Raw genomic sequence first — 20,237 nt, forward strand, 5'->3', positions numbered from 1 at the left:
AAGAGCCTTGGTGTCATGTTTGACAGTGAGTTTAAATTTGACAAGCAAATTGGCTCTGTAGTCAAAGCCACCTTTTTCCAGTTGCGACTTCTGGCCAAGGTAAAACCTTACCTCTCTCCTAGTGACCTGGAGAAGGTTATTCATGCCTTTATTTCTTCAAGGCTGGATTATTGTAATTCATTGTATGTAGGTTTAGACCAGTGCTCGTTGCGACGCCTGCAGCTTGTGCAGAACGCTGCTGCTCGTCTCTTGACAGGCACAAAGAAACGGGAGCACATAACCCCTGTTCTGGCCTCTCTGCACTGGCTTCCGGTCCAGTTCAGAATTGATTTTAAGATCCTGATGTTTGTTTTTAAAATTTTGAATGGTATGGCCCCTGTGTATTTAGCGGAACTCATACATGTTCACAGACCAATCAGAGCTCTGAGGTCTGCAAATGACATAAATCTGGATGTGCCTAAAAGCAGGCTAAAAACTAGAGGCGATCGTGCGTTCGCCGTGGTTGCCCCTAAGCTGTGGAACAGTTTACCACGGCATATCCGGTCGTCAGAGACTTTGGAGATTTTTAAGTCCTCTCTAAAAACCCATTTTTTCTCCCAGGCTTTTGGACCTGCGTGAGATAAATTGTTTGGTTTGCTGAATGCATGTGTCATTGCCGAAAGTGTTTTTTGACATGTACTATTGTATTTTATTGTTATCTATTTTATGTAAAGCACCTTGGTCAACCTAGGTTGTTATAAGGTGCTCTATAAATAAACGTGACCTTGACCTTGATCCAATTGTATTTTAGGTTAAATGTGTATTTCATTGTATTTCCATATATTGTGTATTGTGGTTTTATGACCATGAGCAGTTTGGAACTATGTTAACCTGCATTGTCCCTATTAAATAAAATTCAAATGAAATAAAATAAGAATACATCTGTGTAGGTCAGGTTTTAACCGCTTGTGTATCGCATCTGAATACACAGATGAATGAATCACACATATGTAGGGTGCACAGTAGAGTGGTGTGTGTCCTGTGAGCTGTGGCCTGCTGGCTTGTTGTAAAGTGACAGCTATATTCCGCCCAGGCTGTGAGCTCACAGTGTTCGCACAGCTCCTTGATTCTGATTGGCTCTCAAGCGCTTCCTCCAACTGTTGGAGTCTGCGCAGTAGGCGCAGCGCTGAAATTCAAATTTGAACAGTCGTTGTTTTGTGCAGAAAGAAACGAGGAGACGAGAAGAGAAGCTGTGAGCCGCTCCGCTCGCCTCAATACGCCCTGTTTGTGTACACATACTGGTGTACAAGACGTATACGCAGTTGTTTAAGTGCTGAGTATCGACTATCGAGTGAGGATTCTGACAAAAATGGATCCATTTACTGAGGTGAGTCGATGAGCTAACCCGAGCAAGTTAGCTTAAGTAAGGTTGATTCGAAATTGCGACGTTAACGTTATCTGCTAATGCTTAGAGTAATATTTAGTATTTTTACAATGTAACGAGACACCTGTTAGATACATTGTCTTGTTTACTTCTGTAGCATTTCAATGTAAGCTATGTATGGCGACCAAAGACGTTATAATGATAGCGATGGCAATACATCGAAACAGAGCCAATGGAAACATGTCACGTGTCTCTTTGTCTTGTCAGTCGCCAGCAAACACACATCTGAAATAAGTAGATCTAACAACCTTAAACCTGTGACTGTTATATATGTGGTGCTCTACGTGTTTGATCAGTTGGTAAGTAATTTAGCCTGACTGCTAACTCCCTATACAGTATTATAACATCCATGTCCTTGCACTTCATTAATTTGAACTAAACCAAAACACACCATCATTTGTATAACGTGACGTTATTCAAATGGAAACTGGTTTGTCTCCACTTAAGGCAATGGTATGTGTCAGCACTGGAAATTGTCCAACACTTAGGCCGATTTTCTTGATTGTTGTTGTTGCAAACTAAAACTGGAACTTGATTCAATTCTGAAAACAGTGACTGTTTGTCCAGTATCTGAGCCAGTAGAGTTTGAAATTTCAAATCCGGGAACCACAAGCAGGAGTGGCTCATTCCTGAAGAATGCTGTTGAATATGACCTCAGGTTTTCCACACTGCCTGGAGAAATAGTGCAGGCGTTCAGTGCAGCTGCAGGAATGTGTTGTGGCTTGCACAGTTAACGTACAACACAGTAAATCAGATTGTGTGAGGCCAAGGCAGGGGGATGTCATCTAAAGAGAAGAGGAAGGAAAGAGGGCGAGCAAACAGAGGGCGTTTTTATCTCTGGTGGAGAAGGACTGTCTTGTGTGTCCTGTCTTGGGCTGTTATGTTGGTGGTTAAAAAAGCCCCTACAGAGACCATGTGCTGTGTCCTGTTCTTTATACTGTATTTGCAACAGTAATCCTTGATGATGGAGAATCGGCGTATTTTGGCCTGTTTGAAGAATCTCAGACTAATTGCAAGTCTCACAGCAACAAGCGTGTAATTATAAAGAGGTTTGAGTCCGTCAGATTCTGTGTCACATTGTAGATAAATGTATTGATGGAAGTCTTAAGCTTTGCTGCAGAGCCAAAACATACATTCAGTTAGAAGTTGTAAAAAAAATCTCAGACCAGTTGAGGCTATATGCTGTTTCCCTCTCACAGCAATCGCAAAACTTTTGGGGATGTTTTTTCCATTTCTCTCTCTTTTTCCCCCCTTTCCCTCAGCCAACTTGAGAAGAGAAGTTGTTAAGGCAAATGGAGTTTAGTAGACGGAAACATTTCCTTGGCTCACAATCGTCTTCTCATAGAGAGCTGAAGCCGGGCCCCTTCCAGTGTTCCACATTGGACCTTATTTCAGAAAAAATATGTGGTGGTCAATGGCCCAAGACAAATTTTTTTTGACACTGGTTGAATTTAGAGTCTGACCGATATGTAGTTTGGCCAATGCAGAATTATAAAATTGCCAATAAGTTTACTGTTAGTGCGTTGGCATTTTTATCAGTGTGTTTGATAACCACATTTTAGAGATTATTACGGAAATGAGTGTATATCAGCCAATGCATTCATATCAGATTTCTTTTTATTTTATTAAATATTTTTTTATTCATATTTATAGTGTTGTGCCAAAGTTTGACTTTCTCAAGTTGAAAGTTGTCTTTCAAATTGACAATCAACACATCTGTAATTCTTGGCACAATTCGTATTGGTTCAAAATGTATCAGTGTCTCACCATTAGCTACTGTACACAATTCTTGGGTCACTTTATGTTCTGGCCAGTCATTAAATGGTGAAAATTTACCCCCCTAATTGAAAATGTTGCTTACTTTAGCTTTCAGGTGACTTGAATTATTTCTGACGTCATCAACAAAAAGTATTAATCTAATACAGAATCTACAATGTTGATTTAGACTAAAAACAACAAAATGTACAATTTTTATTTTCCATATCAATTTGAAATTGAACCCACAACAGCCATGGCATGTCAGGTTCTTATAGGATACTTATTTTAAAAATGTGATGTGTTGTTTGCTTTCAAATAATCCATCTCTAAAGACAGTGGTTTAAAATTTGAGTGATACACTTTCAAGAGTGTGAAGATTGATAATACTGTCAAATCAAATCAAATCAAATTTTATTTGTATAGCCCAAATTCACAAATCACAGTTTGCCTCAGAGGGCTTTACAATCTGTACAGAGACGACACCCTCTGTCCTTCGACCCTCGATTCGAGTGAGGAAAAACTGTGAGAGTGAGAAAAGCCCTTTTAACAGGGAAAAAAAATGCGGAAGAAACCTCAGGGAGAGCCACAGAGGAGGGATCCCTCTCCCAGGACGGACAGACGTGCAATAGATGTCGCATGTACAGAGCAGATCAACGAGATCACAATGTATACAATATATATATATACTGTCATGTTTGGGAGATAATTATGGAGCCATAGCTGATTTGTACAACATGTTTTCTGACCACCTTAGTAAACTAAAGTATTTAGCTGTTTCTAGGTGCTGTATCGTAGGCAACTGGACTTGTTTCAGTTTCTTGAAGATGTTTCACCTCTCATCCAAGAGGCTTCTTCACTTCTAACTAACTGGAGGGGAGTTGCAGGCTTTTAAACTCTGTGGGTGTGCTCTTACAGAGTCATTAGGGACACGTGTGAGCTCTGAGTTTCAGAGTCGTTAGGGCCTTAGAAACCTTAGAAACCCACATGAAGGCCGGTTTGACCAACGACCCACAAGTGGCTCTAACGACTCTGAAACTCAGAGCTCACACGTGTCCTTAAGGACTCTGTAAGGACACTCCCACACAGAGTTTAAAAGCCTGAAACTCCCCTCCAGTTAGTTAGAACTGAAGAAGCCTCTTGGATGAGAGGTGAAATGTCTTCAAGAAACTGAAACAAGTCCAGTTGCCTATGATACAGTACCTAGATATACCATGACCTGGATGACTGAGAACCTTCATCAACATATTTAAGTTGTTTCTAAGTTGTCATACTGATAAGTTGGCCATTTGGGTGATATTGTTTTGAAGATGGGGATAACCGTGCAATCTCAGACAGTCTCTCCCGGAAGACAATCATATTGTTGTTCACACAAAAGGTGACAGAAATAGTTGTGTCAAGAATGAATTAAAAGAGCTAGAAAGAAGTTCAAACCCTGACTCCCAGGCTCTTTGTCTCTGCACATCATGACCAATCCTGGCGTGAATGTCAGACACACCTGGCTGTTGTCTTGGAAAAATTAGTTTCAGAATGCAACCCCACTAAAAACCCAAATAGTTTTGGGTGTCAGTGAGCTTTAGCACAGTTGGTAAGTGAGATTTTGAACTTAAGGCAGAGCCAGGCTAGCTGCTTCCTCCTGCCTCCAGTGTTTATGCTAAGCTAGATGAATTGCCTTCTGACTCCAGCTCTGTGAATCAATGTGATATATAGTTGTGTATAAAGGTTACAGTGTACAGTAGCTACAGCACCTGTGCATGTAGCTGCTGTAGGAGTTAGCAAGATTCTTTTCTTTTTTTTCACTAACAGAACTAGCAAAACTATCTCCTCTGGAAGCCTCCTTTCTGTTGTGGATGATATGCCCCCCAAAAATAATGGCTTGCTGTCAGAGCGCCCCTTAGCTTCTCTTGGGAAAAAAATGCTTCTGCCTCACACAGTGGAAGGTCAGCAATACAATGTAATCCAGAACTATAAATAATACCTTTGTGCAACTCATAGGGTAACACGTTAGAATGCCAATTCTTTGGTCATGTTTGAGGCTTCGGTTTGTGGTGGTGGTGTGGTATTCTAACTGATACAATAAAACATTATACAGGGTAGGATTGTATTCTTTTTGTATACAGCAAGCATCGGAGTAGCAAGTCAACTGTTTGTTTTTTTTAACCAGAAACTGTTGGAGCGGACCCGGGCTCGCAGGGAAAACCTGCAGAAGAAAATGGCAGAGAGACCAAATGCCGCTAGCAGAGGGATGGTCAAAAGGCCATTGGCTGACACCAATAGTGTGATCAGTGAGCCAGTCTTTGATAAAGGTAAGAGCACACATGTTGGACTGCAGTGTGCTGAGACTTTTTCACTTTGGCTACCGAGTGCACCTCTTCTCTGTACTTATATTTCCCCATCACTTTCTCCCAGTTCCACAGCCGTCCTCCAAGCCTTCTCCTTCCAAGCGCAGGTGCTCAGGGGAAAATGTTCAACCTGCAGCCGGTGAGGAGAACCAAGAACCCATGATGACGACACCCATTGCCCCCATGCTCACAGATCCTCCTACAGACAAGAAACCCCCGGTGGGCCCCGCCAGCAACCGAAATTCCTCCTCCCTGGAAAGGACTGTGACCCGACCTGCTGTCCAGTCTCAGCCACAGCAGCTGAAAACTGCACAGCCGGAGTCAAAGAAGATGGCTGTCACCCTTGCTCCAGATCCTCCAAGCAGCAGAGAAACAGAGATGGTGTCTGCCATTTCAGCCCCGCAGAGGAACAAGGAGGACCTGGTGGAAGATGCCGCTCCATCTGCTGCTGGCATGAGGTCTCGTCTGCAGTGGCTGGCAGAACAGAGAAAGTGCTGGGATGGAAGTGGTGAGAAAAATTTGTGTTTGATATAATTTTAATTTATTTAGCTCATTAGATAAAATAATATAATAATATAGCAGTCAGTATTGTGAGGCACAATCCGTGATCAAGGTCCAAACAAATGAGAAGCTTCACGCCAAAAAACCAAGAGGTTAAAACCTATGATAACTGACTGCCAGGACCTTTAATACAGGAAGTTACAGCTGACAGCAACTAAATCAGATCTTATTGAAGAGTTTTCATGTTGGCCTCTTCTTAAAGCATACAGCACATATCTACAGATCAGTATAGAAGTGCATCTATGTAAGTGCACTGGTCCACAACCTTTGGGTAAATTATGTATTCATGATTTTATTTATCACAATAAATTCAGACTGAGTTGCCCTGCCTGTCTAGCCCGGCCTTCACTGTTGTGACACTACTAATAGACAGGTGTCAGTTTTTCCAGCTCGTTGTTGCAGCAGAAAGGGTTCCTGTTTTCACTGGGGGCTGCTCACTCAAAGCTAGCAAAGGCCAACTGTCAAGGGTTTTATGTCCACTCACTCAAATGTCTGATAGTCATGTAGTTTTCCCTGTCCTTTTCAGGCACCTCTGATGCAGGTCCAGACTACACTCCCCTTTCCCAGTTGAAGACACAAGCTGAGGTCCCACCATCCACCGTCCCCACGGTGTCCTCAGGAACTCCACTGGGAAGGAGAGGCAGACTGGCCAACCTCGCTGCCACCATTGGATCCTGGGAAGATGACCTAAGCCATGCTAACATTGTCAGTGAGAATCCAAAAGAGAAGCCTGGTACAGCTGTGACCAAGCTAGCAGTCAGAGATGCTGCAGTGGCTGCCAGCACTAAACCAGGTGCTGCCAGTTCAACTGCAAGCAGCAGGTCCACATCCAGCTCTAACCAGGTAGGCTTATTGTCTTTTTCACCAGTGTAATCAGTTACTTTTGTCTGGATGATATTGTATGAGCTATCAGCTGCTGTGAATTTGGCCACTTCTTCATTTTATCTGTTGTGTGGAATACTTTCTGTGACTGCAGGTCTGTTATGAGGAAAATACTGAAATCCACTGATAGTGCTTCATTACTTGACTGCATCATGAGTATGATAGAATATTTCTATTTATGACACTATTTTAATTTGTATAGTGAAATATATAATTTTGATAATTAAAAATGTATTCATGTCTTTGGGAAGTAAATATCTCATTCTTCCTGCTGAATAACTTTGTATTGTTTACATATAGAGCTGCATTAATGAGTTGATTGACAGGAAACCGGCTACTATTTTGATAACTGTTTAACAGTTTGAGTCATTTTTCAAACATAAAATTTAAAAACAGGGCTTTTTTGTTCTGAATGCTCAGTTAGAACCTTAGACCACAGGGCAGCACAACTTGTATTGTTTTTTTCTTTGTTCTATCAATAAACTAATCAATCTATTTATAGCAGGTTACGAATCATCCATCGAAGTCCAGCCGAGTAGTTCTCCCGAGCCCTCAGAAGGTTGACATTCCCGCCACCAAGCCAGTACTTAAGCCAGTACCCAGTCCTCAGAAGAGCTCCATCCAGGGAACAGCCTTCCCCTCCAGCCCCCAGAAGGCCAGCCCCTCCTCATCGGCATTTGTGCCTCAAAGTCCCCTGAAAAATCAGGTCCTCTCCAGGGGTCTCAACACCACCTCCAGCCCCCAGAAGCCCGAAATCCACACCAAGCCCATCATAGCTGCCAACTCTACCCCTCAGGAAAAGGCCACAGGTGGCCCATCTGGTGAGTCATATTCTAGTTAATTTAGGAATTATATAAAAATGTTGGATAAGGAATGATGATCCAGTTCTCAGACGTGCTCTAGCAGAGTTAGTGGATTACTTGGGTAATCACATAAGGTTTTACTGTAAAATGTTAGGTATCATGATATATGTTAATACAAAAGTGACATGACGACAGTATAGTTTATGGTTTCACATGTCCCCAAAAGAGGAAATGGAACCAAACAGAAAATAACCAAAAGAAACTGAACTTGTTTTCCATTGTGTAATGAAGTGTGTAAAGGCTTGAACCGTCATGCTCTCCCCTTCATGTGTTGTCATAAGATCTGGCCTGTTTACAGAGAAAATTACAAACTTCATGCCCTTGTTAGTTTTGTGGCTAAATCTGATTATATTTATCCTCAGTTTTATATTTATACCTAACCGTGTATTGTTAAGCATGCATGCACACATCAGTAAGATTGCTGCTAGATTTATATGGTGTTTGATGTAGCATTAGCTTCCGCCACATGTATGAAAGAATATGTTACATTCTTACAGGAGTAAAATCTTTCCTGGAGCGCTTTGGTGAGAAGTGCCAGGAGCGTACCAACCAGAGCTCCCCAGCAGGGAGCACTGCCCATGCCAAGATTCCCAGTGTCACTCCGTCAGTCACACCAAACACCAGACTGGTACAGGAGAGGCTCAGAGCTGCCCAGGCTGCAAACACAGCCACTGCTGATCTCACCCAAAGACAGAAGCTGGTAGGTTACAGTTACTATGGTGTATCCTATTGTTGCAATCATTTTGTTTGAAAAACAAAAAACAAAATGAGATTTGAAAGAGAAAAAACTCATTTCAGGAGCGAGAGTCTGAGCTGGCTCAGATTCGCAATCGCTTTCAGAAAGGGAGCAACATGTGGAAAAACAAAGAGGAAGCAGCAGAAACCAATAAAAACACAGACATCAAGGTTGGCCACAAGCATCTGACACATGACAAAAATGTGTAACATCTCACAAAAATGTAATGTTGTCATACATATGCAAGATTATATTAAATAAATAAAATAATGTGCATTTTAGGAGCAGCTTTACAAGCCTGTGGAGGCTGAAGTTGCCCCTCTGAAGCCACAGGATGAGCCCACAGCACCCTCTACTGAGAGTACAGCTACACCCACAAAGTGCACTCCTCCAGGTATTTGATAATATTTTTGGTGTGGTGATTGAGGAGGTTTTTTTGTTTTCTGCCTGAATGTTTTTGAGTGATGAGGTGCTAACATGGGCAGTTGTTCTTTCAACCATTGGGCTGTCTGAAGCACAAATTTCCCTGTAAACTGTGCCTTAGGTAGAGAGTTAGAAATGACCATCCCAATGAGCTTCTAACTAAAAAAAATAATTTGCAGGCATAGCAGCATCAGTTGGCAGAGCTGTAGGGGTTATTATTTATGTCAGTTTGTATGCACTATGTATTTCTGTCAGTTTACAAACCTGCCTTCAACATCTGTGTGCACAGTATGAGGGAAAAAAGATCTTTTTACTCTGATGAAATTGCTGGCTAGGAAACCCCGATTTTTCATCAAGTGGAGGTTAAGCTGAGAGTCGATGAGAAAAGGAAAAAACATCTCTGCCATTATGTGTATTGTTTGAGTTGAACTGTCAATAACTCAATTTGACTAAGATGGCTTTAAATGTCACAGCAAGTTTGACAGTTCTCAGCATGTGTGTCAGATGTGTTCAGACTGCAGTGCACATTCCTATGTGAGCTTCAACTGTAATGGCTAGTTGAACTTTTTGAATCTCAGTAAAGTGGACAAATGTTTTCTAAAATAGATTTTGTTAATTAACAGGTCGTGAGTTGATGGTCTCACCTCCAGCATCAACATCAAGTCCTCTGAGGGTAGTCACCCCTCATATTGAGAAAACTACTGATGAAACCCCAAAAGACGACGAGGTGGTCAAGGAGATAGAGATGAATGTGGACCAGTCCATTGACTCTGCAGTTATCAACGGGCTGTTTGAAGGGATCCTGGAGCAGAGTGACGATCAGAGTGACGATCAGAATGAGGAGGAAGATGCTTTGAATATCTCCTCCATGTCCCTCCTCGCTCCACTAGCAGAGACTGTGGCTGCAGTGGTGAAGAGTCCAGAGAGAAGAATAATGGTAGGTGCCAACATGATGTCTCTTTTTACCACTTACATGAGTTACAGTTAGACCTCCTTGGTGAGGAAAGAAATGGCTTAACATACTTTCTTTTATTTCTTTGTGCAGACGTCTACTCCAGCCAGCTCGTTCATCGTAAAGAGCAACACCCCAGACAGTGTTACCAAACCTAGCAAGTTTCAGAGATCTAATATAATACGGACGGCCTCCTCAGACAGCAGCGAAGCCTCAGATGAGGACCACAGATTGCCATATAGGTAAATGGAGCGCTTACCTATATGCTCTATATGTAGCACAAGGATGTATTTTAGTTATGTGACCTACCTTGCTGTTGCAGTAAATGTGTATCTTATAGATGTGTGTATGCGTGTGTGTGTGTGTGTGTTAGCATTGATGCATACAGGTCCACCAGGGTTAAAGACACAGAGAGACCCAGCGTGAAACAGGTGATTGTGAGAAAAGAGGATGTTTCTCAGAGAGCAGAGGAGGCCAGAGGATCCAGTCTCTTCAGTATCAAACAGAAGATGAAGGTTTGGAATAAACACTAAAACTTTGATTCATGCTAGATCACAGTATGTATGTGAAGTTTCTATGTGAACCCAGTTATGCACCTGATATACATACAGTAGGGTTGAAAAGTCTCAGACCTAGCAATGTTGCTAGGAATCTGACACATTAAAATCCAAAAGGATGCTGTAAACTCACTATCCATCTCATATTTTATCCCTGATAATGCTGCATAGTGAACAACAAATCCATACTGAAATATTGTAAAGGGATATTGGTGCATCATCGTGATTCTTTCTGCTGCAACAAAAACCCACCTTACACAGTTTATTCACCAAATACTAAGTATGTAGCTTTGATTGTTGAAATTTAACTGAGCAATATTGATATTGTTATCAGAACAGCCCTATTAAAAAATACATGACTCGAGTGGCAGAATGTGTCGGAACAAGTTTCATCTCTTAGTTAAGTTTATCACAGGAAGAACGAGCTTGACTATCTCTGTTGTACGTTTCTGTAGATTCTGACCAATGAGATGAACCTGCAGCAGACAGTTATTCATCAAGCCAGTCAGGCACTCAACTGCTGCACAGACGAAGAGCACGGCAAAGGATCCCAGGTGGAGGCTGAGGCACAGAGGCTCCTGCTGGTGGCAAGTGAGTTCATCCAGACAATTCTTGGCTTTTACTACTGTAGGTAATCTTGTGTCAGGCTTCAGAAGTTATTCAGCTTTAATAACGCCTCTAGCTGTCTAATTATGCTTTTCTTTATTAATTTTTGCCATTGGGTTCATTATGTGACTTATACTGAACTAAAAAAAGTCACATTGTGAAAAAAATGATATGAAGAAAAACATCAACATGCGAGATTTGAGACCACAAATATACTTCAATAATGAATACTTCTTCAATTTGGTTAGTTTAGTGAGTACAAGCAGCTTCTAGGCAGTGTTTTAACAAGGGTTATAGACATCTGCCTTGAATAAATAACAAAGCCACAACCCCACTACGGCCCTTCTATGATTACAGTATTTTAAAGCCCCTGTATGTAGGATATGGGGACTTCTAGTGGTAGTATTAAAGCTAGACTTTCTTTTCTTCTGGCCTTCCTAGCCGAGAGGAGAAAAGCATTGAAGGCAGAGCTGGACCGTCTGAAAGAGGACCCAACAGGCCAGAAAAAGGCCCCTGCAGCCCCAGAACCTACCAGCATGTCTGCTTCCAAGGGCTCCATCACCCTGCAAGAGTTACGCCTGCCTCTCAAGGCAGACTTTGTTTGCTCCACTGCCAACAAGCCAGGTAGAATCAAAATGCATTTATGTAATTTAAACTACTGTTCAACATTTTCTCCAGACATCAGCTGTCTCTATATTGTACATTTCTGTCTTCTTCCTGTGTCCTTGAATTAATATCTTTCTGCCTTTTGATAATTGCAGAAGCAACCAAATATTCCTTCTTCATCATGATTCGTGCCGGAGCAGAGAACACTGTGGCCACACCATTGGCCAGCACCCACCGCGGCCTCAGTGGGGACACTCTCGCATTCCCTACCACGTTCACCATGTAAAGCACACACTCCTGCTCCTGCACGAAGAAAAGAATTCAAGTCATGTTAATTGATCACCATTAATAATTATTTGATTGTGTTGCAGACATTGTTGTTTACCTTTCACATGTTTATGTTTAGTGTGGTTGTTGGGTAATTGTTAATCTAAAATGTACATTTTTATCAATCTGCTTTATACTGAACATAGAAGAGGTCTGTTGACCATGATTGTTGAATACTGACAATAAATACCCCTCTCCCTCTCCCTCTCCACTTTCAGATCCGATGTGTCCAGTAACTTTGAAATTGATATTGAGGTCTATGGACTGGTGAGTGTCTTACATCATGGTTTACAGATAGCAAAATAATTATGTCTTTATTGCCTTTTCTTTGCTTTTTTGTATTTAATTTAACAATAAGTCAATTAATTAAGCAGACTATCTTAGTAATAGATTAATTCTTTCAATCATTTTTAAGCAAAGATGTCAAGCTTTTGCTGGTTCCTGCTTCTTAAATGTGAGGAGTTACTGCATTTTACCATTTACTACAGTAAATGTCTTTGAGTCTTGAGATTTGGACTTTTGTAATAAAAACACTCTGCAATCTGCAGATTAATTGATAACAGAAAATAATTATTTGCTGCCATAAGGGAAACTCCAAAAGCAGCTTTTAACACACTGAGACAAACTGAGTATCATCAATCACTAGAAATGGATCCCTACTCAGTTTGTCTCTGTTTTCCCAATTTACTCCTGTTAAATCTCCAACTAACTAGTAACTATCTGCAAATACTGATACCACTCAGATAATCTGTCTGTCTGTCTTTCTTTCGTTCTTTCTTTACTCCTTCCTTCCTTCCCTCCCTCCCTCCCTCCCTCCCCGGTTTGTACTTTCTACTAATTTCTAAAGTCTTCATATGCCCCTAGCTCAAAATGATAATGAAGGCATGGTCCTTAAATTGTCTAATACTACAATCCTTGAAATAAATTGATAAACAAGCCAGCTGTTTCAACTGTTATGACTGTAGAAATACAGTCAGAGATGAAATGTTGAGTAATCATAGTTTTGATACTGTAACTGTTGCATAGATATTCTTAAAATTGAGCAGAATTACTGCCTAATGACTCATTATAATTGTTGGCATCCTCAGGTGCAGAAGCGTGAGGTCTGCAGTGACAAGAAGAAGAAACCCAACAAGTCAAAGGTTAATCCCCACACCTAATGTAAACACACTGTCAGGGAATGATGGCACATGCTTTAATACGGATTGTGTGTGCGTGTGTGTTTGTTTTTACGTGCACGTCCAGATGATATGGAGACAGGTTTATGAGGCCCATGATTTGTGTATGTCGGTATGAACAGTTTGTTTCAACTCCCTCCTCACATGTTGGTGTGTGTACTCTGTGTGGGCACATGGAGTCTACAGACTGTCACTACTGTACACCTGTTTCACCACACAGGTTTGGGTGGCCATTTCATCTAGTGGGAAGAATGTGAACCAGCCAACAACATACAAATCCCCCAGACACATTATACTGTCACTGCCATCATTCCTTTTGAAGCAAAATTCATGATTTGATTTACTTTCATCTTTCTAGGCTATCACTCCAAAGAGGTTCCTCGCCATCACTGTAAGTGTTTTTTTCTGCTGCCCTCAAGAGTTTTGTATCAAAATGCGGCTTCTCATCTGTCTTGTTTATGAATTTATTCCTTTAATCTTTTGTTTTGCAGAAAAGTGTCCAGACACCAGGTATGTTAATATTTCAAACCGATTTTAAAGAAACAATTTGTACTGTTATTCAAAGTTCATGGAAACATTATGCATCTCACAAAAAGCTTAGTACATGTACGCCACAGGATGTGTTTTTTACTTCTTTCTTAAGAGTTCTGATGAACTTCTGTGTTGTGCTTGAAGCCAGTTTTTAGTTTGTTAGCGGACTTCATTTCTAAAGTAAAGCACATGCCAAACACTGCCAAGTATGGCTAATAATGAGCATCTAATAATGGTTTACAAAACAACCAAGGCAGATTAGACACCCTGTTTGCTTTGTGCAGCTGACCACAGTGCAGCTGATGTGTGATTGTAGCCACAAAGGCCTGTAAGGTTGCCAAAAGGATCCCTCTATCTTAAAACATTCTAAAGGGGCTCCGTGGAGCTTCTGTGCTGTGCTGGAAGCTGTTTGTTAGTTTATGTTGGTGAACTCTATTTCTAAACTAACGTTAGCGACTGTTGCTTGAATGTGCATAAAGTTGCATCCTTTAGACTGCCACAGAAAATCAGCCCAAGTCCTTCACAAAGAAATCCACAGTCCAGCTGCATTAGATAACTTAAACAAATCGTCCACAGGCTTGCATAGGCAACTGAGAGAGACAGGGAAGGTCTAATTTTTTACATGATGTTACAATCCACCCACATATGTTCAATAAAAAAGTGATTCAAACATGTTAATTGCTACAAATTGTTACAAACAGCCCCTTTTAAACGGGTCAGTGTTTGAGTATTGCACCTCAATAAGGCTGGGAGACTTGAAAGAGACAGATTATTTTTTTCCGTAGTATGGGTCCAGACATTATGCGGCAGTTTTCCCTGCACTGTAGCACTCACTAGAACAAGTAGACTAATGTTGATGTGCTAAATCAGTGGAGTGTCCCTTTAAGCCAAATATGAGGTATTGATGATCTCTTTCTCTCTTTGTTTGTAGTTGTGGCCAGTCCAGGAGGACCCAATGCCATTCGCACCAGTAACTTTGTTCTGGTTGCATCACACAAGCTCATGCTGTCCAGTATTGGGAAAAACAAATTTCCTCTGGAGAAGGTATAATAGGAGCCAGTCAGTTTCATATTCTCATGTCTTTTTTTCCATGTCCACACTTCCGTTTTCTGCATTTTATATGTGGCTGGCCTTTATCTCTATGCTGCATGTATGGCACCAACAAATAGCTGTTTGTGTACAGGCTCTCCAGACACAGACAGTATCCCTGTTTGCTGGCATGGGTCAGTGTGTTCTGCCTGTGTCTTCATTCACCTGCCTTGCTATTTGTCTTTTAGATCAAGTATGAAGGAGAACTGCTCAGTGGCTTGTTTCATAACAAGGTTACTACTTGTCCCATTGCATGTGTCTTGTGTTCTGTTTGTGTGGGAAGGAGGGTGAATACACTATATTAACACTATCATCAGCTTCATCTTATCACAAAGCTGTTGTCATTAGGGAATGTCAGTTGCTTTCATCTGTCTGATTGTCAGCTGCTTTTAAGCAACGATTATTAACCATCTCAACAGAAACTTGCATTGTAATCGTATCTGTTTAACCATATCTGGTAACTTAAACATTTATAAATTGGGAACATGATGTCCGAACCTTTAGTGAAATGTCTGTACTTTGGATTCAAGGTGCCATTCTTGTGCCCACTGGAAGGCCACATCTACCTGAAGATGCAGTGTGAAGTTGGCTCAAAGGTGGAGGGGAAGGGCTTCCTGGTGAGTGCAAGCAGATCAAAAAATCACCACACAAGTAAAGTAACAAGTAATGCTGAGGTGGACTCTGGTTGGCTGATACAGATATTTTGTAATTCTAATCACCCTGCAGACGATGTTTGAAGATGTTAGTGGATTTGGAGCCTGGCACAGGAGGTGGTGTGTCTTATCAGGATACTGCATCTCCTACTGGACGTACCCAGACGATGAGAAGCGCAAGGTAACTGTCATTATAGAGCTTCTGTATTTTATTCTTCTGTTTTAATAGACTACACTGGAGGATAGACAGACTGTAGTTGTGGTTGTTTGTTCTCATGGAACTGAAATACGTCACCTTTTTTCCTTTTTTGTTTTCTTTTTCATACACCTAGGTCTAATTGTCCAACACAACTGTAATGGGATCATAGAGAGTTAAAAAACAGTTTGTTCCAGTCTCTGTCTTCTCTTCCAGTTGATGGGTGAAACAGTCTCCAGGATGACCATGATTAAAACAAAGCTAGCTTTGTAAAAGCCTTAAGTCGCTACTGATAACATGAGGTTTGAAATGGATCGATCGACACTGGGATAATATTGTAGGGATGACTATTGGTACTTTCCCAAAATATTAGCACAATGAGGTTTTTGATAAATAATCATCAGTGATGGTGGATATAATGACTAAGTGGGTACAGTCGGTAAATTCAGAAAATGACATCACTTTACTGTAATGCAGCCTTTAAAACCAGGAAAAGACGACACCGAAATACCAAAATACAAGACAATATATAGACTCATAAGATAACAATATAATATCACTCCTTTGCCCAGCCCCAAACATATATACACAGTCAATCTATCTGTCATAAGATGAAAATATAGCCATGCTGATGTATCTACTCTTGTTCTTGTTCTCTGATGTTGACTACCATCAACGATATTCCAAATCTCAACCAGCGTAATCCGTATCTTCCGTTAGACTCCCTGCCATATCTATCTTGGCATAATCTGTTTGTTTTTACTTGCAAAACACAACTGTAACGTGGGAATAACCACTGTACTGTAACAGGCAAGCCAGAGTACATGTAGCTCTGTCTAGCGTCAGTCTACTGTGTCTGTAACAGAGTGTGCATGTCAAAGGGGGATGCCATTTATCTCTGTAGAGTGTGGAAAACTAAAAAAACAAGAAAACTAGTTTGAAATAAGGGCAATGTAATTATACTACACAGAATAATCCTGACACTTTGACACCTGATGGCTGTGTTGACCCTCTTGTTTTTTTGTTTTTTCCTCTTCTGTCAGAATCCCATTGGTCGCATCAACCTAGCCAACTGCACCAGTAACAAGGTGGAACCAGCCAACAGAGAGTTCTGCGCCAGACCCCACACATTTGAGCTCATCACAGTGAGACCACAAAGAGAGGATGACAAAGAGACACTAGTCAGTCAGTGCCAGAATACCATGTGTGTCACCAAGTAAGTCCCTATTATTTTTATGTATACATATAACTATATATATGCACACACATCCTTGCATGTCTGTATAAAAATGTCTATAAACAACAGTGGCCCCACATTGCTGAACACTGTGTTTTTGTGTGCAGAAACTGGCTGAGTGCAGACACCAAGGACGAGAGGAATCTGTGGATGAAGAAACTCAACCAGATTCTGGTGGATCTGCGTATGTGGCAACCAGATGCCTGTTACAGGCCACTCTAATACTGCACTAAGTCACAACCAGCCCTTTAATTTTTGGACTGTCGATATCAGTGACACATGCAATTACTAAGTGCAATACACTCAGAGTTAAATATTTCCGCTGGTGGATGTTTTATAGTCGACAGGTGAGCAAAACACAGGTTATAGGAGAGAGGAGAGTAAATAAAGCCATACATTTGAAACATTTCACAACAGTATTTTGTGTAGGAGTTGGGCTTTGGCACTATATTTTATTCATTTCCAGACTGGTTTGAAACTTTAATGTTTTGAAATATTGTTGTGTTGCTGCATTTTTATGTTAATGCAAATATTTGGTGTACTTGACATCTACTGCATGGCTTTAAATTATTTGGTTTCAATGCTGAAATCAACATAAATGTTGTTGGAATTACAGATGAATGTTGATTTGAAGCACCACAGTTTTATTACATTTTATCCTACATGACAGCACAGAACTATACTGATTGATACTTTTGCTAAGTTTTATTTTATATATATATGGCTTTTATAACTTGTGGCAGGACTTTCACCTTTGCTTCATTGCCATGCACAGATTTTTGATACCAGTTATACCCCAGCTTTTATTCTATTTGTAATATTTGTTCAATGTTTATGTAATTGTTTGAGTGTTGGAGTTAGATAGGTAGAGGTAAGGTCTGTTACATATTCTACACTAAACCCATATTGATATTTGACAGTCAAAAATACTGATAACTACATATTATTATTTGTTTGTCACACTTGTGACCAACTGTTCAAATCAGAACATTTTATGGTTAATACTAGTAATGTAGTATAAAATAAAGTTGTCAGTGCCATCTGCTGGACAAACTATGTAAGCATGACACACTGTAAATGAACTTCAACACACCTTTGGCTTTCTGTACTACAGTTAAGTACTTATTCTACGCTGATGCAGACACATTTGTTAAAGGATATTTGCTGGATTATTTATAAGAAAGCCTTTATGTAAAATAACAAGACTTATCTACACGGGTGAAACTATTTGATTCTAGCATATATGCTTTTTGGGTGTATGTATCAATGGCAACCAAAGGTTGTGTTCTTTAAGTCTACTTTGTTATTGGCTACAAACAGATCTTAAAAGATTTTAGAGTCATGTATCCTGTATTACTGTATTTATTATTCAAGGAGCCCTTTATATGTAGTTGCTCACTAAGCAGTGAAATATGTGGTACGTATAAGTACACGTTCATCTTTGTAAGTCACCCATTGTGCATCTTGTGGAGAGTATGTAACAGACTTTACTGGGACCCTTCAGGTGTTGATAAATGAGATATCAGATGGACAGATTGTCCTTGAGAGATGAGGCGTTTTCTTTTATGTTAATAATGAAAACAAAGCTAGCAAACTACACAAGGTCAGTTGATTCTGCAACCTTCTACTTACGTTTTTCATCATGAAGAATATGATTGAGTAGGAAATATGTTCAACTTGTTGACTTCAGTGTGTCAGGTGTTTGTGGATCAGTGAGACTTCAATAAATGGCTGCTTTGACCAAATGGAGCAGGTTACTTATGCTTAAGTCCTGTTTTGTCATTTTATTGAAATGCCACATTAAATTGAATCTGCAATAAGATGAGATATTTTAATAGCATGGTGTCTTTCATGTACAAGACAATTACAGTAATGATTTCTGAAAACTAAGGAGCATAGCTGCTGTGGTGAGGTGATTCTGAAATGGTCTTGCCTTACCTTTAACAGTCAAAGTGACAGAACTCATGCTGGTGGGAGCGCTTGTAAAGCACTGGTGTCAATGTCCGTTTTCCCTGACGCCAACAGACAGTGTCCAGGAAACACTGAAGGGAAAACAGACTTTGGTGCATGGGCTGGGATTCCTGCTTCCATAAGTCTGAGACAACTATTCAAGATACTTCTATTTTGCATTTATTTTGAATGGAATACTTTTTTTCATTACAATTTAATATCAGCTTAATAGTTTTTAGTTAAAAGTCACTCAAACTACTAAGTTAGCCCCTCCTTACTTGACTTCTGACACTATCATTTACTTTCTGAATCCTCAAACGTTCTGATTATATAAATTTGAAGACTTTTCTTCAAGGTGTTTCCTGAGAAGTCGGGTTCACATGAGTGGGACGGATGGATGGATGGACGGACGGACAGCATGAAAACAATGGCTCTGCCTTTGCACCAGTTATTACTGTTATTACCATAAAATGAGTGATGTGTAATACCACTGATTTTCTTTCCAAACCACTTCCAAGTTAAACCAAGGCAGTTCTCGATGATACATTATGATACCAATACTTGTGAAAAAGCTTAATAGAACAGCTTTATGTAGTTTTGAGAAGATGGAATTCTTGTGGTATGAACATCATTACACAAGCTGAAGCCTAGGCCGATGTGAACGACTTTGCAACCGTTAATGATGGTGATAAATGCCACTAATGGCAACAATTTATCTATCTGTAAATGGATAATGCCTGTCGGCGCCAAAAGACTAATTTAAGTCCGCCACGTCCTAACAGTACCTTTCTTCTCCTCTTCTTTAGACCGTTGCTGGATATCTTTTTCATATGCTGTGTTGTGGATAAATCTCAAATGCTTAACAAGGTTTGTGGTGTGGCCACAGTACCTGACAGTCCTCAGATACACACACCACATACAGTATAATTTCTGCTCTCAGAACTGCAAAAGCTCCATGTTTGCATGTGACTGTTGCAGAAGTAGTTCCTATCAACTGGATATTACTTAGACTAATCCCTGGTACAGTGTAGTAACTTTCTACTGCGTCCTTCCCTGTTGATGATAAAATACACAATTACAGCAAATTACTGATTTAGGATATCGGCTGTTTGACATGAGCATTTTTCTGATCTATGATCAGAAAAGTTTAGGATTGAAACTATCAATATTTCTGTATAGACCTGCACACCACTAATAAAAATCCCAAACTGGCAGAAATGCCCCAAAGCTTGTGTATGGAGTTGTTTTGGGAATGTGTCTATTTTTTGTTGTTTCTAGTACATCTTGCCCTTATTAAAACATTTACCGGTTGTCCTTAATTGGGATCCTTTTGTAAATGAAAAAAAGCAAACTAACAGCAGCTGTAACCA

At 40.4% G+C, this 20,237-nt stretch overlaps 1 protein-coding gene across 3 annotated transcripts; it reads left to right on the top strand.

The window, feature by feature from the left end:
• Positions 1-1,171: 1,171 nt before the first annotated feature.
• anln (anillin, actin binding protein) lies at positions 1,172-18,685 on the top strand. Of its 3 annotated transcripts, none has more exons than XM_084378897.1 (24): positions 1,172-1,366; positions 5,343-5,484; positions 5,588-6,028; positions 6,608-6,924; positions 7,466-7,784; positions 8,324-8,526; positions 8,625-8,732; positions 8,845-8,956; positions 9,609-9,922; positions 10,031-10,179; positions 10,311-10,452; positions 10,950-11,085; positions 11,542-11,724; positions 11,862-11,988; positions 12,252-12,300; positions 13,122-13,175; positions 13,570-13,602; positions 13,703-13,721; positions 14,674-14,786; positions 15,020-15,064; positions 15,362-15,448; positions 15,558-15,665; positions 16,724-16,896; positions 17,025-18,685. In XM_084378897.1, exons 1-24 carry the CDS (start codon positions 1,349-1,351, stop codon positions 17,137-17,139), a joined length of 3,507 nt encoding a protein of 1,168 aa, XP_084235023.1. In that variant the 5' UTR covers positions 1,172-1,348; the 3' UTR covers positions 17,140-18,685. The 3 variants fall into 3 exon arrangements, with proteins under 3 accessions (XP_084235023.1, XP_084235024.1, XP_084235025.1); XM_084378898.1 differs by having other exon boundaries at positions 7,469-7,784; XM_084378899.1 differs by lacking the exon at positions 15,020-15,064.
• The last annotated feature ends 1,552 nt before the right edge of the window (positions 18,686-20,237 follow it).

Source organism: Pagrus pagrus, assembly GCF_965226575.1.
Source record: "Pagrus pagrus genome assembly, chromosome: 17".
Classification (NCBI taxonomy): Eukaryota; Metazoa; Chordata; class Actinopteri; order Spariformes; family Sparidae; genus Pagrus; species Pagrus pagrus.